General features: G+C 39.6%; 1 protein-coding gene across 1 annotated transcript; it reads left to right on the top strand.

Annotated features, from left to right (window-relative positions):
- Positions 1–2,353: 2,353 nt before the first annotated feature.
- On the top strand, positions 2,354–15,963 carry LOC309415532 (uncharacterized protein C5orf34 homolog; the record flags this gene model as incomplete). The annotated part of the gene is made up of 12 exons (XM_082013073.1): positions 2,354–2,855; positions 3,195–3,284; positions 6,422–7,068; positions 7,646–7,741; positions 8,977–9,100; positions 10,540–10,631; positions 10,849–10,918; positions 12,103–12,273; positions 13,281–13,369; positions 14,101–14,193; positions 14,985–15,025; positions 15,770–15,963. The coding sequence occupies exons 1-12, from the start codon at positions 2,661–2,663 to the stop codon at positions 15,961–15,963; spliced, it is 1,902 nt and encodes a 633-aa protein (XP_081869199.1). The 5' UTR covers positions 2,354–2,660.
- Between the last annotated feature and the right edge of the window lie 4,353 nt (positions 15,964–20,316).

Here is a 20,316-nt window from a genome sequence, read left to right as displayed (position 1 = left end):
TAGGAATTGTACACACAAAGCAATTCAGATCAAGGTTTGCAAAATAAGCTTTGTCCTTCACCAGAAATGCTGAAAAATTGTTAAAGTGAGACTTTTTTTTTTTTATTCAAGGTAGTGGAAAAGTTTGGGGCCTCTGTACATATGAAGCTTTGCAAGAGCTTTAAGCCTGTACTGCAGTAAGGAAAAAACGGTTTTACCTTTGTCCTGCTGAGCAAGGAAGAGATGTTAATCTTTGCCTTAAATGCTTAACAACCTTTCCTACTTGTCTTAAATCTCACAAGAGTCTAATTAGTGATGGTGGAATTAGATGTGAGAGAGCAAAAGAAAGCAGCAGGTGTCATGTCATAATTGCTGGTTGCTGCTTCTCTGACTGCTTTTAACTGCCATTAGGTCTGTGTATGATAGAGATAAGTCCTGAGAGGTTTAAAGATTTTGCCTGAATTATAGCATTTACAAATTTCAAGTGCAGTGTAAAAGTGTTTCTCATCTACAAATTTCTGAACAATACTTTGCAGATAAACAACCCTTTAAAAAGATTTGTTTTCTTTTTGGCATAATGGTAAGCCAGTGAAGGCACAGAAGCATGGAAAGCGAACTTTAGGTGAGAAATGAAGCAAACTTCTTACAGAACCAGTGATAGTGACATCAAATTTGAGCGCATGACCAAGTTTCTCATATCAGAAAAAGTATGCGTGACTCTGCTGCTCTTGACACATCAATTGTGATTTAACAAAAATGTTTAGTATTTCAAAATCACACTTTGCTTAAAGGAATTTCAAGCGGGGCTGCAAGAGGTGCTGCTTTGTATGTGCTTTGCTTTTGAATGGGAGTTACATACTCAGAAATAAAATAAACTTTTTCGTAGTAGTTTCCTTTCAAATCTGTGAATAACTTCTTCCTACTGGCCTACCTCTTTTTTTTTCTTTTATTTCAGGAAAACGAGGTCACTGGATTTCTGAATGTTGGTTTTAAGTGTAACTGTAGCACTACAGAAAAGTAAGACTGGCTCAGCTGCATCAGGTATAACAACTTATGTATACCTGGGATTTTTTTTTTTTTAATAGAATAATCCTTTATGAGACTGAGTATTAGTGACACTCTGGTTTGTAATAGCAATTTTTATTTCTTTCTAGGACACCACTTCCTTAGCACATTCTGCCTTTCCTTTCTACTACACAGAACTCATTCAATTATAGATAGTTGCATACATAGAAGTATGCAACTTCTCTCTGACTGAATTATAGTTCAAGTCATTCAGTTTATACCTGTAGACCCTAATAGTTGATACAGGAACAGAAAATTACATTCCAGCCAAAAGTCAGGGAAGATACTGCGCTGTTTGTGAATTGATGCTTTGCCACTTCTACTTCAGCCTATGTGACTGACTTACACCCTTCCTGTGCCAATGGTTCTGACCATAGCAGTGAAGCCAGCAAAAGACAATGCATCATCCATAAATAATAAAAAGTAATAAAGGATTCAAAATCCAAATATGTACCTTGAAACTTGCTTCAGGCAAGTACTATGGAGAATAATACTCATTTAAAAGCGTGTTGCAAACAGAACCAGATTTATTTTGATGCATGGCTGTCTGCAGCCACTTGACTGGGTGTTGATCTACCCTCTACTTTGCTAAGAAAGTAGCTGTAGGGAAATGGGCAGTTGTAGTGAAGGCACTGCTTCCATGATGGCATGCTGATCTCAGAAACGTGTAACTCCACAGGTAAGGAACGATTGTTACAGTTAAATGAGACCATATGATCTAGTGTGGCCTGTATAGCAAAGGATCAAGTTAAGTTATGTTTGCTTAGTGCTTTAAGCAGGAATTGATAAATTTTCACTTAACTGTAAGGGTCAGTCCACTTAAAACAGCTTTGATTAAACTGTAAATATTGGGAGGAAGGGGGACAGAGTGTATATATCTTCCAAAAAGGCAAGGAGACATAGTTTTTAAATTTGCCTTTGGGAAATTAATGCTTTTGTCTATTCAGCTAGGGCTTCTGCGACCCAGTTCTAAGTACACGGGTACCCGTTCCATTTCCCTGCCCTATGAACTCACGAACGTAAAGCAGCAGTCAGAAGAGAACTTTTAATCTGCAACTCGTCTTCAGGATATGTTGCAGATCGGCAATCTGCCTTCTCAGTGCCATCCCCTTCGCCGCCTTCTCGTTTTCCAGGGGTGCTGGTGTGGGGAGGCAAGGGACCAAGGTGCTCCTGCTTGGCCGTGTGCTGCTGCTGCTGCAGCACATAGCCGTGCTCTGTGTCCGGGCACCTGCTCAATCAGGTGTATCTTAAAGAAGCAGAGTTACAGGTAAATGTTGTTTTTTTTCTATAGCCGAGGCCTTTGCTCATTTGCATTTCTGGAGCAGCAAACAAAAAAAACCCCAGACATCCCTGTTTCCAGCAAATAAAAACTTTAAAAAAAAAAGTTAAAGTAAAAAGGCACGGTGCGTCTTCCACCCAGCCTGTTTTACAAATCTCTCTATAAATCCGGACACATTTCCGACCTGCTCCCCGGCAGCGGGAAGGCAGGGCTCACCCGCCAGACGGGCGTAGGCGCGGAGGGGAGGAGGGTGGGCGCTCGGTGGGCCCGCCCCGCGCTTCCCGTCTCGCGCTTGCCGCCTCGCTTCCCCGCCAGCCCGGGTGGGCCAGGCGGGGCGATGGCGGCCGAGAGCCTGATGGTGCTGTACGAGGACGACGCTGTGGAGGTGCACTACGCCGGGGGGTCCCGCTTGCTGCTGTCTCCTTGCGGCTGCGAGTACCTGTACGAAGCGGCGCTCCCCGCCGCTGCCCACCCCCTCCAGCCGACGGAGACCACCCGCCAGCGGGTCGCCTTCGCCATCAGCGCCTACAGGGTGGGTGGCGGGCGGGCGTTGCCTGGCCCCTGGGCCGGGAGGAGAGGGGTGTGCGGTGTCTTGCGCTACTGTGCGGCTCCGGGGGAGCAGCCGCGGCGGCGGCTGCCCGAGCCGCCGCTCGGGCCTGGCGCCGTCGCCGCCTCCTTCCCTCAGGCGTCTGCGCGAGAGCAGGGCCTCCCTCCGCTCCACAGCGAAAGCGACATTCTTCCTCTATGTAGAATGGCGGGTGTGCCATACCCTCTGCTCCGGAAGAGGATGAAATCAGCTTAAAACTTTATCACTGCGTAGAAAAACTCATAACAGGGTTGTGTTGTTTTGTTTTTCTTTACACTTCAATAGGAACAACTTCTGCGAGCTCTAGATTTCCGGAACAAGTTTTCTGCTCGCCCGTACTTACCTTCACGTATTATACCTCCAGAAAGAAAAAAGGTGAGAGTTACACAGGTAGTACTTCTGTAAAATAAACTTCCCTAGGGGTCTGACAAAGTGGACTTACATGTGTGTGTATGAGTACAGGCCTTGAAGATCCACAGAGTACAGATTGGCAGATGCATTTGTCATCTTGATTAGAATACTGCCATTTTAAATTGCAGTTTTAACTGTTACTTAGTCTTATGCATATCTTTTGTAGCCAAACAGTAAAAGAGTTTCTTTACTTTTAGTGAGACTAAAACCTAGGATTTTGTACATATGATAGAATGAGCTGTTTTATATATTGTCACTTTTCTGCACCTGAAACCTTTCAGGAAGTCTCAGTGAAGTAGGACAGCGTTTTCTGAGAGACTGACAGGTTCAGAATCCCATCGTTGCCCCACTGAAATACTTGTGTGAGTCTGTCACGGGGGCCTGCGAGACGACTGGGGCAGGGCAGCACTCCGTGGGAATGGCTGCCCCGGCTCAGACGGAAGGTCCATCCAGAGACCCCGTGGACAATTTCTAGGAGCCCTGCTCCTCATTGGCATCCCACTGGCATTCCCACTGAATGCATGCCAGTGTGTGTGCATTGTGGTGGGAGTCTTAATGACTGATAAATCTGGCAAGTTTTAAGTTTTAAAACTCTTAGACTGACGCTTCATTAGTAACACACTTCATGCTAATATTTAGCTGCTGAAAACACAGTCAGTATCAGTGCATACTTAACAGCAGTCAGTCCTTAACAGTCATATTGTATGTGCACTGCAAGGCACGGCAGCACAGACCTGATGCTCTGTTGATAGCATGAGTGAGCAACCCTCCACCTGCCCCCAGGCCCATCTTCTGGAAGATGACTGCGTTTCTAAACAGTTTCTAACTTAGAGCTTCCACTGTGACTACCTGCTTCAGAATGTTGAGGGACAGCTTTCCCAAGCCACAGCAAGTGCCTTATGTTGCTTCGCTTTTTGATTTCTTGCTTTTTCCCTGCCACACCTCGATTTATCAGCTGCTGCTTTTCTTGAAGCAAAAGCAGTCTTTTTGTAGCTCATGAGGTTGTACTTCTTCAGTCATTTGCTATTAGTTTACTGTTGTGTGGCCTTTATTTTCAACCACTGCCCATATTTTCAAGGCCTTTGAGATTTCACTTTTCCTATTTATAAGCTGTCCATTAAAATGAGATCACAGTTGCCAAACTCCAGTTTACTCGGCCTGTTCTCATAACAAGTTGGTAACGAGCCTAATGGGTCAGCCTTTAGTGACAATACTTTTATTGGGCCACTGGGTACAAAAACACTTCCACAGTTTTGCTGTATTAGTTGCTTATGCTTGAATTCAAAACAAGCTAGTGCTATGGTTTGCTTAGGCTCTGCTTTGGCCGCACTAACCATCCACATCTATAGAGAGCTTGATGAGGCGTATCTTGGCAGTGGTGTGGCCTGTTCAGAACTGCAGATGGTATTCAAAAGGCAGGTTAACCATGAATATATTCAGCGGTACGGTTATATCTTCTGTTTATTCTTCTTCCTTTCCTAGAATTTTCAAACATTTGATGCGCTGCTTAAACTGCTTCTGAACATAGAGGATGTTTTCATGGAACTGTCATCATAACACCAAGATCTTATTCCTGGATGGTGGTAGTAAGCTCAGAGACCATCCTTTCATCTGTAAAGTTAGGATTTTCCCCATTTATATCACATTACATTTACCTCCACTGAATTTTTATCTGCAAACTTATTGTCTAGTCACTTGATTTTTTATTGGGGGGGTAGGGCAGATCCTTTTGCAATTCTTTATGGTAAATTTTCATCCTTAATGCCCCAAATACCTTTGGCGGACTTTCCCACCTTACTAATATACTAGTGCTGCCATGTTTCATTTTTATTGAACTCCAGGCTTCTCCATTGCTGGGCCAGAGTATGATCAGAGTTGAAATATACCTGATTTAAAGTCAAATGAGACAAAGCTGATTAAATTGAGATAAAACAAATGGTGAGGAGTGTGAATACTCTTTTGCTAAGTTTTTTCACACCTTAATTGAGAGGCCTTACATCTCTCTGTTTATTTGGGATCCAATGCTTTACCTGGAGGCTTCAGTTGAAAGCTGACTAAGCATATTTTCTGTGTGATGATCAGGTATAAGGACAATACAAAGGAAAATACCTCATTTTAGGGAAGAACCTCTGCAGGTTGCTAGGAAGGCTTTCTCCATCTTGAGCGACCTTTTCTAGTTTCAGAAGATGATTAGTGCATTTTCTAAACTATATCTTCTCTTTGGCAAAGCTTTTAAACTGGGGTTTGAGGTAGATCCAGTGCTTGTTGGGAGTAAATTGTTGAGAATCATCTGCTTCGTGTTTGGTGTTTGTAGAAGGGTTAGGACAAGGGCATATGCTGTGAAAATGTTTTTTGTTTGTTTTGAACAAAAGTGCTAATTGAAGCAGCAATCTGTACTTGACTATCATGGCACTAGGATGAAGCTATTCTTTTGAGACTTTCCAAATGTTGAAAAGTCTAAAATCTTTATTATGTTTTAAATTCTTCCTCAGAAATATGTTCTATCCACATCCTAACAATAGCTGTGAAACTTAATCTTGGGTGCTGTGGGATTAAGGAAGTTTAGCCACCTAGCAGCAAAATGTTTTCAATAAATTTCCACTTTGGTAAGAACACAAAAAAGCATGTTACATGACATTTTACAGGCTTATTTTAATCTTATAAATAAAGAAAATAGTTCAGAGCACATGGGTTTTCAATGGACACAATTTTAATGCAGACTTTCCATGAAGTCTACTGCTATGGTCACGATAATTTAGGCTTTCTCTTCAGTGTTTCTTAAGAAGCAGTTGGAAACAAATAGCTACTGTCTGTGGGCAGTTATGCCTGGTCAGTTAGCTGAGTACCTTACTAGTTTATGAATGCAGATCAAATTAAAACATTATTCCTAAATAGAAGTCTGTTAGAACAGGAGGAAGCAGATACAATGGTTACATATTTGCTTCCTCTTGAGTTCATGTATGCAAATAAACGCATAGTAAAGTTTCTGGCCATATATCACCTTGCAGAACAATTGAATTCATTTAAATCCTCCACTGTAATTTGTGGGAAGCAGGTCGTTTTTATCTTGCTGCACATTTCAGTCCTTTTTCTTGTATTAGATTCTTTTCAGTGATATCTTAGAAATTAGATGGCCTGACCCTGCTACGGCTGATCTAACAAGATGTATAGACAATGGCAGTGTGAAGATCTCATCAGTAGATGGCTATGCTCACCTTTACCTGTCAGAATTGCAGCAAGAATTTACAGTGGAATTCTTATGCAAAGTCAGCCAGTCATCTGCAGCACCCTTACACTCCTCTCAAAAGAACAGCACCTACCAAACCAGAGATCAGTATGGAAAATCAAGTAAAACTTCTGTTGCAGGAATGTCATTGAAACAAACAAGAATAGAGAATAAAAAGAATGAACATGATAGTGCTGAAGGTAAATACAGGGAACCAGCCAAACCAAAGGACCAAAAAGACAGAGATGGAATCCCTTTGTGCTACACAAATTGTTCTTCTGAATACACATGGGTGACACAGTGTTGGTCTGTTTCCTCCTGCCCAGAAGAATGGAAGTACCCTTTGTCATTGGCACGAATGTGCTATAACTTACGTACTCTTAAGAATGAAATGAAGATGTGTGAGAAAAGCAACCATACATCCATAGAAGCTGATGTTTTAATAGACCCCAAAACACATGAACCAGTTTCTCGTTTACCTTCAGCTTTGCCACTCAGCTGCAGAGCTCCACATTTACACAGGTAATTTAAGCTGCTTACTTTATAGTTGTTAACATACGTTTTACAATTCTGCAATTTGGAACTTCATCCACTAGCAAAAGAACTGAATTATAGGTATAAAAAATTACTATAATATTCTTTTTTTAGGAACTTCTTGAAATATGAGATTTGTGAAACCAACATTCTGTATCCTACTGTAATGAATATATAGTAATTAGTCCAGAGAAAAACAAATTTTATTTTCTGACATGCTGTGTAAGTGTGTCAATGAAAAAGAGAATACCAAAAAAAACCCCAAGGTTTTGCGTTGCTTTGGGTTTTTTTCATTTTTGAGAAGATGATACTTACAAGGTGGGCCAGTAGCATACATTCTCTGTCAACACCAATAAAAATAATCAAAAATTCTTTGCAAGTTTGAGAAAATTAATTTGGTAACTAATGTGGATAACTAAGGAATCGGAGGACTCTGAAAATATGTGGCCTCTTTTCCTTTGAATAGATGTCCTTGCATCTGTTTTTGGTACAGAAATGATTACCAGCACACACAAAAAATCCCCAACCTTCGGACTCACTGAAGCTTTTATTTTATTTTGTACAGGTGGACTTTCTGTGACTTCTTTCAGAATCAAGATACTGAAAAGTATTCATGCCCTCAGCTAATTCAGATTGTATGGTGCCAGGGTGTTTTTTATAGGTATGTAGGAGACCATGTGTTTCATCTTTGGAAGACTTAATTTGTAGGGGAATTCGGCTTTAAGATGAAATGTCTGTCTTTGTTCCTTTCTCACTCCTTGTGAAATTGTATAGAGTCTTCATGTGAGAGACTGTTAATTTCTGCTGTTTGTTCATTTGACTTCACGTTTTCTAGTGCAGTGTATTTCCGGGTTTGAAGGTTGGTATGTGTGAAAGAACCAATCTGAAATAATGTTTAAGTCTTTCAAAGAAGTTATGTGATTTCTTAAAGGTTTACTGGACAGCTGGAGCTCCCACAGACTTCACTGACAAATGTTTGTTGGTGACCTACAAAATTTGCATGTTGCAGGCAGCTAAAGTGTGGATTTCCCTAGCAAATCACCATGTCCATATGATTTAAAAAAAAAGAAAATTTTTTTTTAATTGCACTTTCAAATCTGTTATACAGAGTTTGAAAATGATACAGTTGTTATCAGCATCTAAAAGTCTTTGATAAAAGCATAATCGGTCTGTAAAGCTTTAAATCTTTCTGCCCACCGTTCTTCATTTTTCTCAGTGTAATTACTAAATTTTCGTATCATCTGAACAAAATGCTGAGCAGCTTTTCAGTGCTATACCTCGTTTCTTTGGAAGTAGCTGTACTTGGTCTACTAAGTGCCATTACCAAAGTCATGGCATCTAACCACAGAGTTGCAGAACTGGGCCATTAAATGGGTTTTAGGCTCCAAGATATCATATGAGCACAAGTAAAAGAGCATTGATCTTAGAGAAAAACACACATCTGCAGTGGGAATGAAGACTTCCAGGCTGTTCAGGAAATGTTCGGTCTGACAGTGCTCTGTATACACTACATAGGGCTGGTCCACTAAGAAAATCTGTTTTTTCTCTTTAGAATCACTATACATTTTGTGGTTGGTGGAATGGGGATTGAGCAGCTCTTGTGAGATGTTTACCTCAACACAAAAAAGGTTTCCCATGGCTTGCTTAAAAATAAACACACTAACCGTCACCCCCTATGCAGACAGGCAAACAAAGAGCCTGGTAATGCTATTCTTCTGTGTAAAGGAAGTAATTGGTACACTCAGCTGTTTGTGAAACAGTAGAAAAATTTTCATGTGAGAGTTGTGTTGAAAATGGGTTTCTGCTTAGTGGTTTTTTTCAAGTTACTAACCTGTTTTGCTTGTCTAGTGACACAGTATTTTAAATACTGTTTAAAAATCTTGTTATTTCTCTTAGATTTATCCATGGTAGGACAAACATCACAGAAATTTATCCTGGTGATGACTCGTTTTTCAAATCAGAGGGAGCATTTTTAGGAAACTATTTCATACATTATGCAATCCAAAAAGGAACGAAAAAGGTATAGAACCATAAATCAATTTTAAAATGTGTTCCAAATTCCTTCAAGTTAACCGTTTTCTTAGATTCAAGCCATTTGACTATGCAGTCTATAGTTTCGGCTGGGGTAGAGTTATTTCTCTTCCTAGTAACTGGTATACTGCTGTGGTTTGGATTTGGGATGAAAATAATGGTCATAACGTACTGACATTTTCAGTTGTTGCTAAGCAGTCAAGGGCTGTTCAGCTTCTTACGCTCTGCCCTGCCAGTGAGCAGGCTGGGGCTGCACGGGAAGCTGGGAGGAGGCACAGCCAGGACAGCTGACCCTATCCAGCCTAAGTGATGTTCCATACCATTCCATACCACATCATACTCAGTATATAAACTGGGGGAGTTGGCTGGGGAGGGGCCACAGCTCATGGACTAACTGGGCATCGGTCAGCAGGTGGTGAGCAATTGTGCCGTGCGTCACTTCTTCAGTACATTCGTTTATTAGTAGTAGTATTGTTATCATTACTACCATCCTCTTTTTTCTATCCTGTTAAACTGTCTTTATCTCAACCTACGCATTCTACCTTTTTTTCTTTTTTCTTTTTTTTTTTTTTCTGATTCTCTCCCCCATCCCACTGGGGGAGGGTGGTGCGCAAACAGCCGTGTGGTTGTTTTAGCTACCTGCCAGGTTAAACCGTAACAAGTCCCTACATTAGGAATTACTATAATGGCTGAATCAAGCAATCAATCATACAAAAGATGATACTATTGCTTCTGTTTCAGAATTTTGTAAATTATAGACACAATAAGAAAAATCTTATTCATTGTAACATTTATTTCACAAGCCCAAGTGTGTACTTCAGCAAGATTCTACAGTAACCATTTCTCTCTAATTTAGAAGAGAATAATATATTGATTAGACTCTAATCTTTATGTACTTGGAAGTGTTTTCTTTTTCAGTATATGGAGGCAGAATGTGGAAGATGCAGGTTGTGTTCTGGCTTTGCCACAGACAAGCTGTTCATTACTGGAGAAATTGTTTTGCCTCTCTGTCTGTCTATTGTTAAGTCTCCCCAGAGTAGAGATACTGTCAAGTGCTTATGCAGTGCTTTGTATTTTTAAAGAAGAATTAACGGTCCACTTTGTAACCCTTTGAACCTAGCCTTTAACTTGTAGTCAAACATAGTTACTTAGTAATAAGCTACAGTCTACTTGAGAAGAGAACTAATTGGTCCATACTGAGTGCATGGAAACTTGTGAATGTTTCTTCCTGCAGAATTGGGCTTAAATGATACAATTGCATTTTTTTACTTTTCAAGGAGGTATTTATCTGTCTTCTGGGACAAATTTTAACGTGATCGTAGTTGCATTCTGGGTGGTCAAACATTTCACATCTTGCAAGGTCTTGAATGCTGTTTTCATGCTACAGTACCTTTAACTAACTCACCTCTTTTCTACTCTTTACTGCAGAGAGAAGAAAAGATGTATTCGGTAAACAGCCTACCTCCTGATGTTCCAGGAAATCCATACTCTATATCCTCCATTATTGCTCAGGCAACCAAGTAACTTTACTATATCTTTGTTACATTAATTCCTCTGACTTTGGAAGGACAGTAGTTAAAATTACACATAATACTTATTATGACATTACGTAGAAAAATTAAAGGAATTCATGTTAGCACTGAGGATGTCTGCAAACTTACAGAACAAAGGTTGCAACTATAGAAAACATAGTAACTATGAAATGCTTAATACTTTGTTGGTTTTTTTTCTCCTCAGAATACTTCAGTACTGCTACAAGACTAAACTATCCTTAACTCATAACTATCATCTCTGCTGCTGGAAAATGGTATGTAGCTGAAGATTTGTAAACCTTGCAGTGTTACAAGGATGATTATATGGGCTATAGGGAATAAGACCTAATCTAGAGGGAAGAATGATGAGTGTATCCTGTAAACAAAGATCAGAAGGTGTATATTTCAGAACCAAGAGCAGGCACTGTAAGGGTGTATTGTGTGAAGCAGAAAGTAATTGCATGATAAAGAGGGCTGGTTCTGGTCTGGAAAAACAACTGCACTGAAAATCTGGGAGAGGTGCAAACAGCTGTAATGATGTAAGTAACCTTTCCTCATGTTTTTAATGTATTTAGAGTCACAGAATCTTTGGGTTGGAAGGGGTCTTTAGAGGTCATCTAGTCCAACCCCGCTGCAGTGAGCAGGGACATCTTCAACTAGGTCAGGTTGCTCAGAGCCCCGTCCAACCTGATCTTCAGTGTTTCCAGGGATGGGGCGTCTACCACCTCTCTGGGCAACCTGGGCCAGTGTTTCACCACCCTCACTGTGAAAAATTTCTTCCTTACATCTAGCCTGAATCTATCCTCTTTTAGTTTAAGACCATTACACCGTGTCCTATCACAACAGGCCCTGCTAAAAAGTCTGTCCCCATCTTTCTTCTAAGCCCTCTTTAAGGACTGGAAGGCTGCAAGAAGGTCTCCCCAGAGCCTTCTCTCTCCAGGCTTAACAACCCCAACTCTCTCAGCCTGTCCTCATAGCAGAGGTGTTCCATCCCTCTGATCATTGTTATAGCCCTCCTCCAGGCCCACTCCAACAGGTCCGTGTCTTTCCTGTGCTGAGGGCTCCAGAGCTGAACGCAGGGCTCCAGGTGGGGTCTTTCCAGAGTGCAGTAGAGGGGCAGAATCACCTCCATCGCCCTGCTGGCCATGCTGCTTTGGATGTAGCCCAGTTATATTGAATGAAGGCCCAGGTTGGCCTTCTGGGCTGTGAGTGCACATTGCTGACTCATGTCGAACTCTTCATCCACCAGTATCCCCAAGTCCTTCTGGGCAGGGCTGCTCTCAATCCCTTCATCCCCCAGCCTGTATTGATACCAGGGTTACCCTGACCCAGGTGCAGGACTCTGCATTTGGCCTTGTGGAACCTCATGAGGTTGACACAGGCCCATTCCTCGAGCTTGTCAAAGGTGCCTCTGGATGGCATCTGCACCACTCAGCTTGGTGTATTTGTTTGGTTCTAGGTACCTGAGACAGATGGGCGAGAAATGTTGCCAGTTTTGCTGTATGAAAAGGTTATTCCCAGCATAGGAAGACTCATTGTGTACTCAGATCATAAAGTCCATGCTGCTTTTTGGGACGGGATGACCTTGAATATGGTCTGGAATTTCAGCTCTTCCTCTAGTAAGATCCAGGTAAGTCATGAGTCAGAGGAATGACTATTCTTAAGACTCTTCATGAAAAAGTATTACTAGGAAACTAATGAGGAAATTAAACAAAAGTTTTGATGCCTATACAATACAAACTGAAGTCTTCTGAGAGATCCATATCTTGCAGTATTTTCTGCTGTGGCTTAGTCTTGAGATTGTGTAGAAAACGGGAACTATCCACAAATGCCAGCATTAATGTATTGCCAGTATTTTAACTGGAAAGGAGGAGGAAAAATATTTTAGTGCCTAACTGATGCCTGAAGAGGTAAATGAAACTTTATCCTTTTAAAGAAGTCACTCACAGGGATCAAAGAAGGGCGTATTTGGTTTTTATTTCAAATTATCTATAATTGAGCAAATGCATATTAAAAAATTACTTGGAAGAGTAACCTTTGCACATATGGGTTTCCATATACATTTTTAAATCCACTTAATCTAGAAGTAAAAACAAAGATCATGTTGATCTTTGAAAAATGGCACTATAGAGAAAATCATGTGAGTGTGGGATTCAAGGTTGGCTGCTGAGACTTTTGGGTCCTCTGTCTTTACTTATTACCCTAAGGTAACAAGACACAAAAAAGATCTTTGAAGTGTCTGAGGATATCTCTATCATAAACAATATAAATATGATAGTTTGTCAAAAGATGCAGTATAACTTCCTGACGTGAGCTAGCTTAAATATGTATACTTGCTCATGATAAAAGGAGCAAGAACTGAAAATTCTACAGCTTGGGAAACACTTCTACACACTTTTAGAAATAATGTATTCTTGAGTAGCATGAAATGAGTGTTGGGGCCATGCCAGGTGTTCTTTTCCCCCAACGTTTGTCATAGCAGTCTATACCAAATTCTGTCCTTAACAAAACACAAACTTTTAAGTGTTTAAAGCAGAATGTTCACAGATAATTCTTAAATTGGCATATTACACTTGCCTTTTTTTTCTTCAGACTGCAGCAGAAAATTAATACTTTTTTTTTCCTTCTTCTTCTAAGGTAAATGAAGATGTAGGCTGGTGTAAGTTAAGTACTCCTGATGGGGTACAGCAGCTAATACAAATAAGTCATCCTGGAATCTATGAAAGGTATAAGTAATTTAAACAATTTAAAGTTAAATAGTAAAGAATTCCATACAAATCCTTTCATAAAAAGAAATGCTATTTACTGAAAATATATTGGGGGGTGGGAACTAAACACATAATGATAAAAGCTCCATCTTACATCTGGCAAAGATTCACGACCTGTATGACTTGGGACCACTGCATGCTGTCATTCCATTATAATTGTTCCAGTAAAGTCTTTTTAAAAAAATAACTAGAGCTGCAACTTGGCACTTACATCAGTGGATAAGGAAGAAAAAAATCTTTGCCCTGTGTAGAGCTGGTACTTAGAACTGGATAGCACTTTATCCAATTTTTGCTTTATTACAGATACTGACCTCTGCCTGCAGATTGCTTTCTCTAATCTGCTCTAATTACAGCCTCATTACGGGAATCTTCAGAAGCTTACTGTGCTGCATTTCAGCAAGCAGATATTCAGACACAAAAAATAACATTTGTATACTATTCATTACAAATCATACAGCTTTGTTATAATTTTCTATAACCACATAGATTGAAGTATGAAGGAGATTCTAGGAAAAAAGTGGGAAGCAAAAAATGGCAAGGAAACCTAGAGAAAAAGCCAGATTTTGAATCATGGCTTTTTCGTTCAGATCCAGGTGTATTCCTTAATGCCTTCAGTTTTTTACTTGAATTAATACAGTATATTTCTCATATAAATAACTACTTTTTTGTGAATGTTCATGTTAACATAGGTACATCAAAACAGCAATAGAATGGTGCAGAAGTTTGAATGAAAGGAAGAAGATTCCTGAATATACTGCAGACTCTCTAACCGAAGAAAATTGGTATTCATCTTTATCCTAAATAGTTGACTACAAATAATGTTGAATATAAAACTAAAAAACCCTATAAATTCTGAATTTTATAGACTGCATTTTCTGAGGGTCAAAAATTACAGTTGTAAGTCCATTTATTTCATGTGATTTCATATTTTTCTTTCAGTGTTCAAAATTGTAGGTAAATTGAGTTCTAGGTGAAGCTTGTTTCATTGCGCTTCTGCCTGCCTTACTTAAAAATCAGAATTATGGTGACTTTGCCAAAGGAGGATTAATCTTACAGAGATAGTATCTTGCAAGGTGAAAAAGAGAAACTAGACTAAGAAAGGCATCTTTCCCTGGAACACCAAGCAACTCAATATAGTACTTTGAACTGCTAAATTACACTTGTATCTCTTGCTGATATATTTGTCGGTTTTAATATATGCCACTGACCGAAGATCTACTGACATCACATACAAACATATTTGGGTATTAAAAATATGTTAATTGAAATTGATTACACCATTCAAATTGTAGCAGATTCAGTAGATTATGAAATGAAAATTATGTCTATATTTACACATATATATATAGCAAAGAGAATATTCTTGCAGCAGATTTTTGGAAACAGAAATGATTGACAAATGGCAGCCATTGACTAGTGGTATGAAAGACAAAAATAAAGCATTTTCTAACTTTGCTCATTTAATAATTTCCACCAATACTGAAAATTACAAATTAGAATCTGAAGTAGAAAATACATTTGAGAATGTTTTATGATACTAAATCATTCAGTAATCTTTTATTTTCTTGGACAGGTCTGCTGATGCTGAGCTTAAAAAAATACAGAGATTTAACTGTATCCTTTTGCAAGCTGTAAAGATTTTTTACTTTTGTATTGTTCACCTGTATATTCAAATCTACATCAAAGGCTCTCTATCCTGTTCTCACTGTCTTTTACTGTCTTACCCACTTAAAATTACCTTTTTTTTAAAGCCATTTTTTGTTTTATCATTCATCTTGTCCAACTTTTGCATCACAGCACCAGAAGCAAAACCAGTGGCAGACTACAAAACTAAAATAAATTTAAAAAATCATCAAAAAAGGATTCCCTTTAATGGGTGTTGCATTAGTTTTGCTAACACTCATCTGCTGATATGTTCTTGAAAGAGGGATGATGTAGTTGTTTTTGGGCTCATTGTTGCAGTATCTTTCTGTTTATCAGCTACCTCAGTATTGTTCCATTGTGTTTAGCTAGCTCAAAAAAGTGTGCTGCGCTGCATGGGCTTAAAGCCAATGTGTAATTGTCTTTAAGCCCATGTTCAATTTTATTACTATGAAAAGTGCATGCTGTTAAACTGTGCAGTGTGACATCAGATAGTGTCCTTTTAAAGTAACTTGGATAAATGGAAGTCTTAAAAACATTTTCTATAAATGTGGTAGCCATTTTAAGTAATACAGTCTTTTATTTTTTAGCTTTATGTAATTACCATGCTATGCCATGTGAGACTTTGCAATGCAGAATGATGAGTACAAATATGGAGAAGTATTTTTCTCATTTGGAGGAAGAGTTTGATATTTTTTCTTAATGAAGTAACGCCAGTTTTATTGGATAATAGCAAAGTTCTGGAAAGGACACCTGCTGTAAAAACCAATCCATCTGGTATTACTGTCAGAAAAACAGAAAACGAGAGTGAGCTGGAAGAAATCGGTGAACGGTCCGTCTTGGAAGCTTTGGAAAAAACTTCTAAAGTAATTCAGGATATTGAATCTCTGCTTGCAGCTTCTGGGAAGTGACGCCTTACAGCACGTGAAGACCTGTGTTACGTACCTTCGTAGGAGCTGTTCCAGCTACGTCTGAGGAGGCTTTTCAGTGCCGGAGGAGGGAAGGCTGAAGGCAGAGTAGTGGAATGTCTTTTCAGACCCGCAAACTCTGGTCAGTTGCCATTGTAATACCACAGCTGTGTATTGTGGACAGGCAAAAAGAACAGGTGACGTAATAGTGCACGGCTGTATAAATACATCAGGGCCAGCCTGACGGTGCTGCTTTTAATTGTAGGAATGTCTGTTTGACTTGTTTCATTGTATAGAGGATGGTGTCAAGCAGCTTAGTTCTCGCTACTCTAGTAACTAAGGATAAGAAGTTTCAACAGTAAAAATGTGCTTTTATTCAGAAACTTACACCAAGTAGTCCAATACTGAATAAAAAGTTTCCCAAACACTTCTTACTCTACTGTTTTGTAATAAATAAATGTTTACTTAAAACATCTTCAGCCCTTTCTGGTGTGTGATCTGTCACTCGGGGTGCAGCAGCCCATTAGTGATAAAATACTAGTCTTTTACCGTTGGTTTCTCTTCCAGCGCTTTAATCAGTGTTCTTGTGAATACCCAAACTCTACTGATAGTGCTAGAAAAAAGTTCCTCCCTCAAAACCTCCCCGTTCTCTTCACTCCAGCGCGGCACCGGGCGAGGAGGGGAGGAGACAACCAGACTTCCCCCCCTCCCCCGCCGCCGCGGCGGGCGGGAGGGCGGGCCGCGATCCCAGCGTGCTCCACGGCCACGCATGCTTCCTAGGCCCACGCTGACGGGGTTCGGGATAGTCAGCTGCGCTTCACTTCGTGGGGAGATAGGGGCGGCCGCCGGCGGCCGAGCTTCAGGTGGGCGCGGGGTGGCGGGCGGCGAGAAGCCGCCTCGCCGCCCGTACGGGTCGGGGAGACGAAGGCTTCTCCTCATGGCGCCGGCCTGCTCTGCCGCGGGGTTGGGGTTTCGGGGGTCCGTTGCTTGAGGGGACCCCCGGGGCGTTTACAACGTAATGGGCTTTTACTGAGAAGACGCGAAGGCAGGAAGACTGTCGGTAGCAGTCTTCACAGGAGCGAGCGTCGAATTCCTGTTGGGTTTTTGTTGAGGTTTTGGGGGTTTTTTTTTTAGTATAGATACCCATACGTCGCGTCAGGTCTTAATATAAGAAACCGTAACACGGTGCTTTACCTGAAGCCGGGCATGTCACTTACATATAAGGCGCCATAAGACTCCTGGCTCCATTTCTGTGGTAAAGATGACAGTACATTTTTATTTCTTGATGACTGAGGAGGTGGCTGATGAGGGGCTTTGGCGCTGGGTGTTAAGGCAAAGCATGCCCTTTCCTCAAGACACAAAAATCGTTGCTGATCTCTGTAATTTTACATGTCGGTCCGCTGCATGCCTGTCTTGCCTTCAGCCCTCTCTTCAGTTGCACATACTGACTGTATTTTAATCTTAAATTGGATTAGCTGTTTATGATCTGAATGCTGTTGTAGTTAACGAGCTTAATACATAAACTGCTCATGCTTTTTTCTCCTCTTTTTTTTTTTTTGTGTCTAGGATGACAAATGATTTTTTCTCCAGTGGATAGTACTGTGGTCTGTTTCTAGTTACCAAATACTTTTAGGATATTTCTTTCAACTCTTTCTTCCAGGTACATCTCAGTTCCAAAGTACTCATTAAGGAGAAGGTCTGCATTTTGGTGTCTTGGTATCTCTTTTCAAACATTTTATGTATGGTCCCTGAAATAAAAAAATTAAGTCCTCATTTCATGGGGCGTTTGTTTGTTTGCTTTGATTTCCATGTGGGTTTAATTCAGTTTGTTCCTCAGTATCTTGGTAAAATCCTACTGATTTCTTGCGTGCTTTTGTTCTCTTTCCTCTTCAGCCTCCTTCCATGCCCAAACCCCAATAATGCATTATAGTTATCTGACCCAAAAATATTTGCATTACCAGTTCTTCACAGATTGTTTTAAGCTCACATCTGCTTTTCTGTGAGATAATACATTAAACATTTGAGCTTGTGTCTTCAATGGTAATTGTACTTATGGAGTTTTTCATATGAATTAACATCCAATATCACATAATGTTTTTTTAGGAGATAATAGAATTATAAGGGACTATTGCAATCTTTTTTTCTTCTTGCATAAAATGCATAATTCTACTAATTTTATGCATTAAATTCCTATATGTATTTGTGTACCTGATAACTTCTGGCAAAACTGGGGCAAAAATTTTGGAGATCTATATTTCTAAATGGTACTTTTAGCTGTTGGATTCTTGTTTTGCTCTTCCACCATGAGCTGAAAGGCCTCTTAAGTGTCAGCTATTTTCCCAAATGCATTTTTACAGCTTTGCTCTAAATATCTTCCTGTGTCTGTAATTTACAGTGTTAACTGTACATTTGTTAAAATTATTTTCATAATTTCCTTAATTTAAATATACCACAAAAATTGCATTTTGTGCGTATAGATGGAGATGATAAATAATGCTTTATGTCATATAAAAATGTCGTGAGAAATGACAACTCTAAGCACTGTTACTCTATCAGCTGTTGTGTGCGTGTGTTTTATGTAAAGCCAACCTAAATCTTTCTTGCAATATGTTGGCTGGACTGACCACCAGTAGGTTTCTAAGCATTCTTGTGTAATACGTCTATTTCCCACTGTTCTGGTTTAACAAGAATGTAAGCCCCTCAACTACGCTTTCTGAGATTTATAGGATAGAAAAAACCATGACACTTGATTTTCAGACTGTTATAAAATATCACAATAATTATTTTTCAGACAAAAAATACAGTTTCTAGTTTTATATTAAAAATTGTTATTTCAGAGATTATTTTGGTTTTTCTAGTCTGATTTGCTTTTTCTGGTCTGATTTCACTCTTGATCTGCAGAATATTTATACTTATGCTGTTGTACCTGGGCATGTGACTTGATTTTTACACAGACAGTAGTCATTTTTGTCTGTAAAAGACAGCATAGACAGACTGTTGAAAAATAACAGTTATGCCATGGACATGACTCTTGACTAAGGGTAATCTGAAGCCACGCTTTTGCTTCGTGTTCCTCATTCTGGCTCAAAGACACCCATTCACCTACTGTCCTTTTTTACCAGTTGGCATTGTTACCTGTATTTTATGATACATAATTCTCCACTCATACTCGTTTTGGAATTTTTTTTTTTTTATGCACATGTTAACAATACCCGTAGCAAAGCACTGTAAGCCTACCAGAGAACTGACACAGTCCTCTGTTGATACTTGAATTTATAGGTCTCTGCTTATCTGTACCAAGGTCACTAATTGATGGGATGAAATCAAAAAGAGATCCCTGAATGTGACGCATAAATACTTCATTAGGTGGGAATCTTTCAGGCACACAGTTATGAGGAAAAATCTGTTAAAATAGATCTCTGTGTATTTTGAAATGCAATTACTTGAAATAGAAGTCTAGAAGTGCCCTTTTCTGACTTTACGACATTGGGTTTTATTATCTTTTAATCTTGTTCCATCTTTATATGTTCCCTTCTCTTGTTTTATGGTCTTTTTTTTCCCCGCTTTCTTTAACAGAGCTTCTAAGCCCTAGCCAAAGTTGCTTTTTAACTCAATTATATTTGTTCAGGAACACATAAAAAAAGATGTTGCTTCTTTCTGCATTTTTGACTATTGTTCAGTTTTCATGTGTGTTTTGTACAGAGTTTGAAGAGCTTTGTGTAGTATCAGTGCTTACTGTTGTTGCCTTGTTAGTTTTATTTAGGATGGAACAAACGGTGTTTGGTCTTTCCTGCATTGGACTGGGCAGACTGGATTCAGAAAGCACAGAGGCTCAATGCTGAGGCATAGACCACCTTATCTACTGGAGTAAGGCAACTGCAGTGGAAAAAATATGTTCTCCTAGCCCCAGGGTAAGTTTGATTCTCAATACTGGTGTGCTTTTTAAAGGTATGTTGCTACATCAGCTCTTCCCAGATTGGATTCTTATACAGACTTTATGGTAATTTTAAATAAAATCCAATGTGATGTGATTGTTATATAGAAGAAACATTTGTGAGGAGATCACCATTTGTTCTTTAAAATGGAATTTATTCAGAAATGTACTGTATGTTGTAAAGTCACCCACCAGAAAACAGCAGTTCCAGTGTTTCAGGAAACAGCTTCTGTCTACATGTTCGTTCAGAAGAGGCACAGTCATGGTTAACAGGCTCTAAACTTGACCCACATTTTTTCATCTGTGTGCAAAGTCCATGTATTATTCATGTTTTCTTCTCTTTTTTTTCTTTTTAATGTTTTCAAAATAAATGATTCAGTGGGCTTCTTTTCTATAAAGATCAATGCCAGTAGCCATGTCTT

Source organism: Phaethon aethereus, assembly GCF_964289735.1.
Source record: "Phaethon aethereus genome assembly, chromosome: Z".
Lineage (NCBI taxonomy): Eukaryota > Metazoa > Chordata > Aves > Phaethontiformes > Phaethontidae > Phaethon > Phaethon aethereus.
This window is presented reverse-complemented; position numbering and strand designations above follow the sequence as displayed.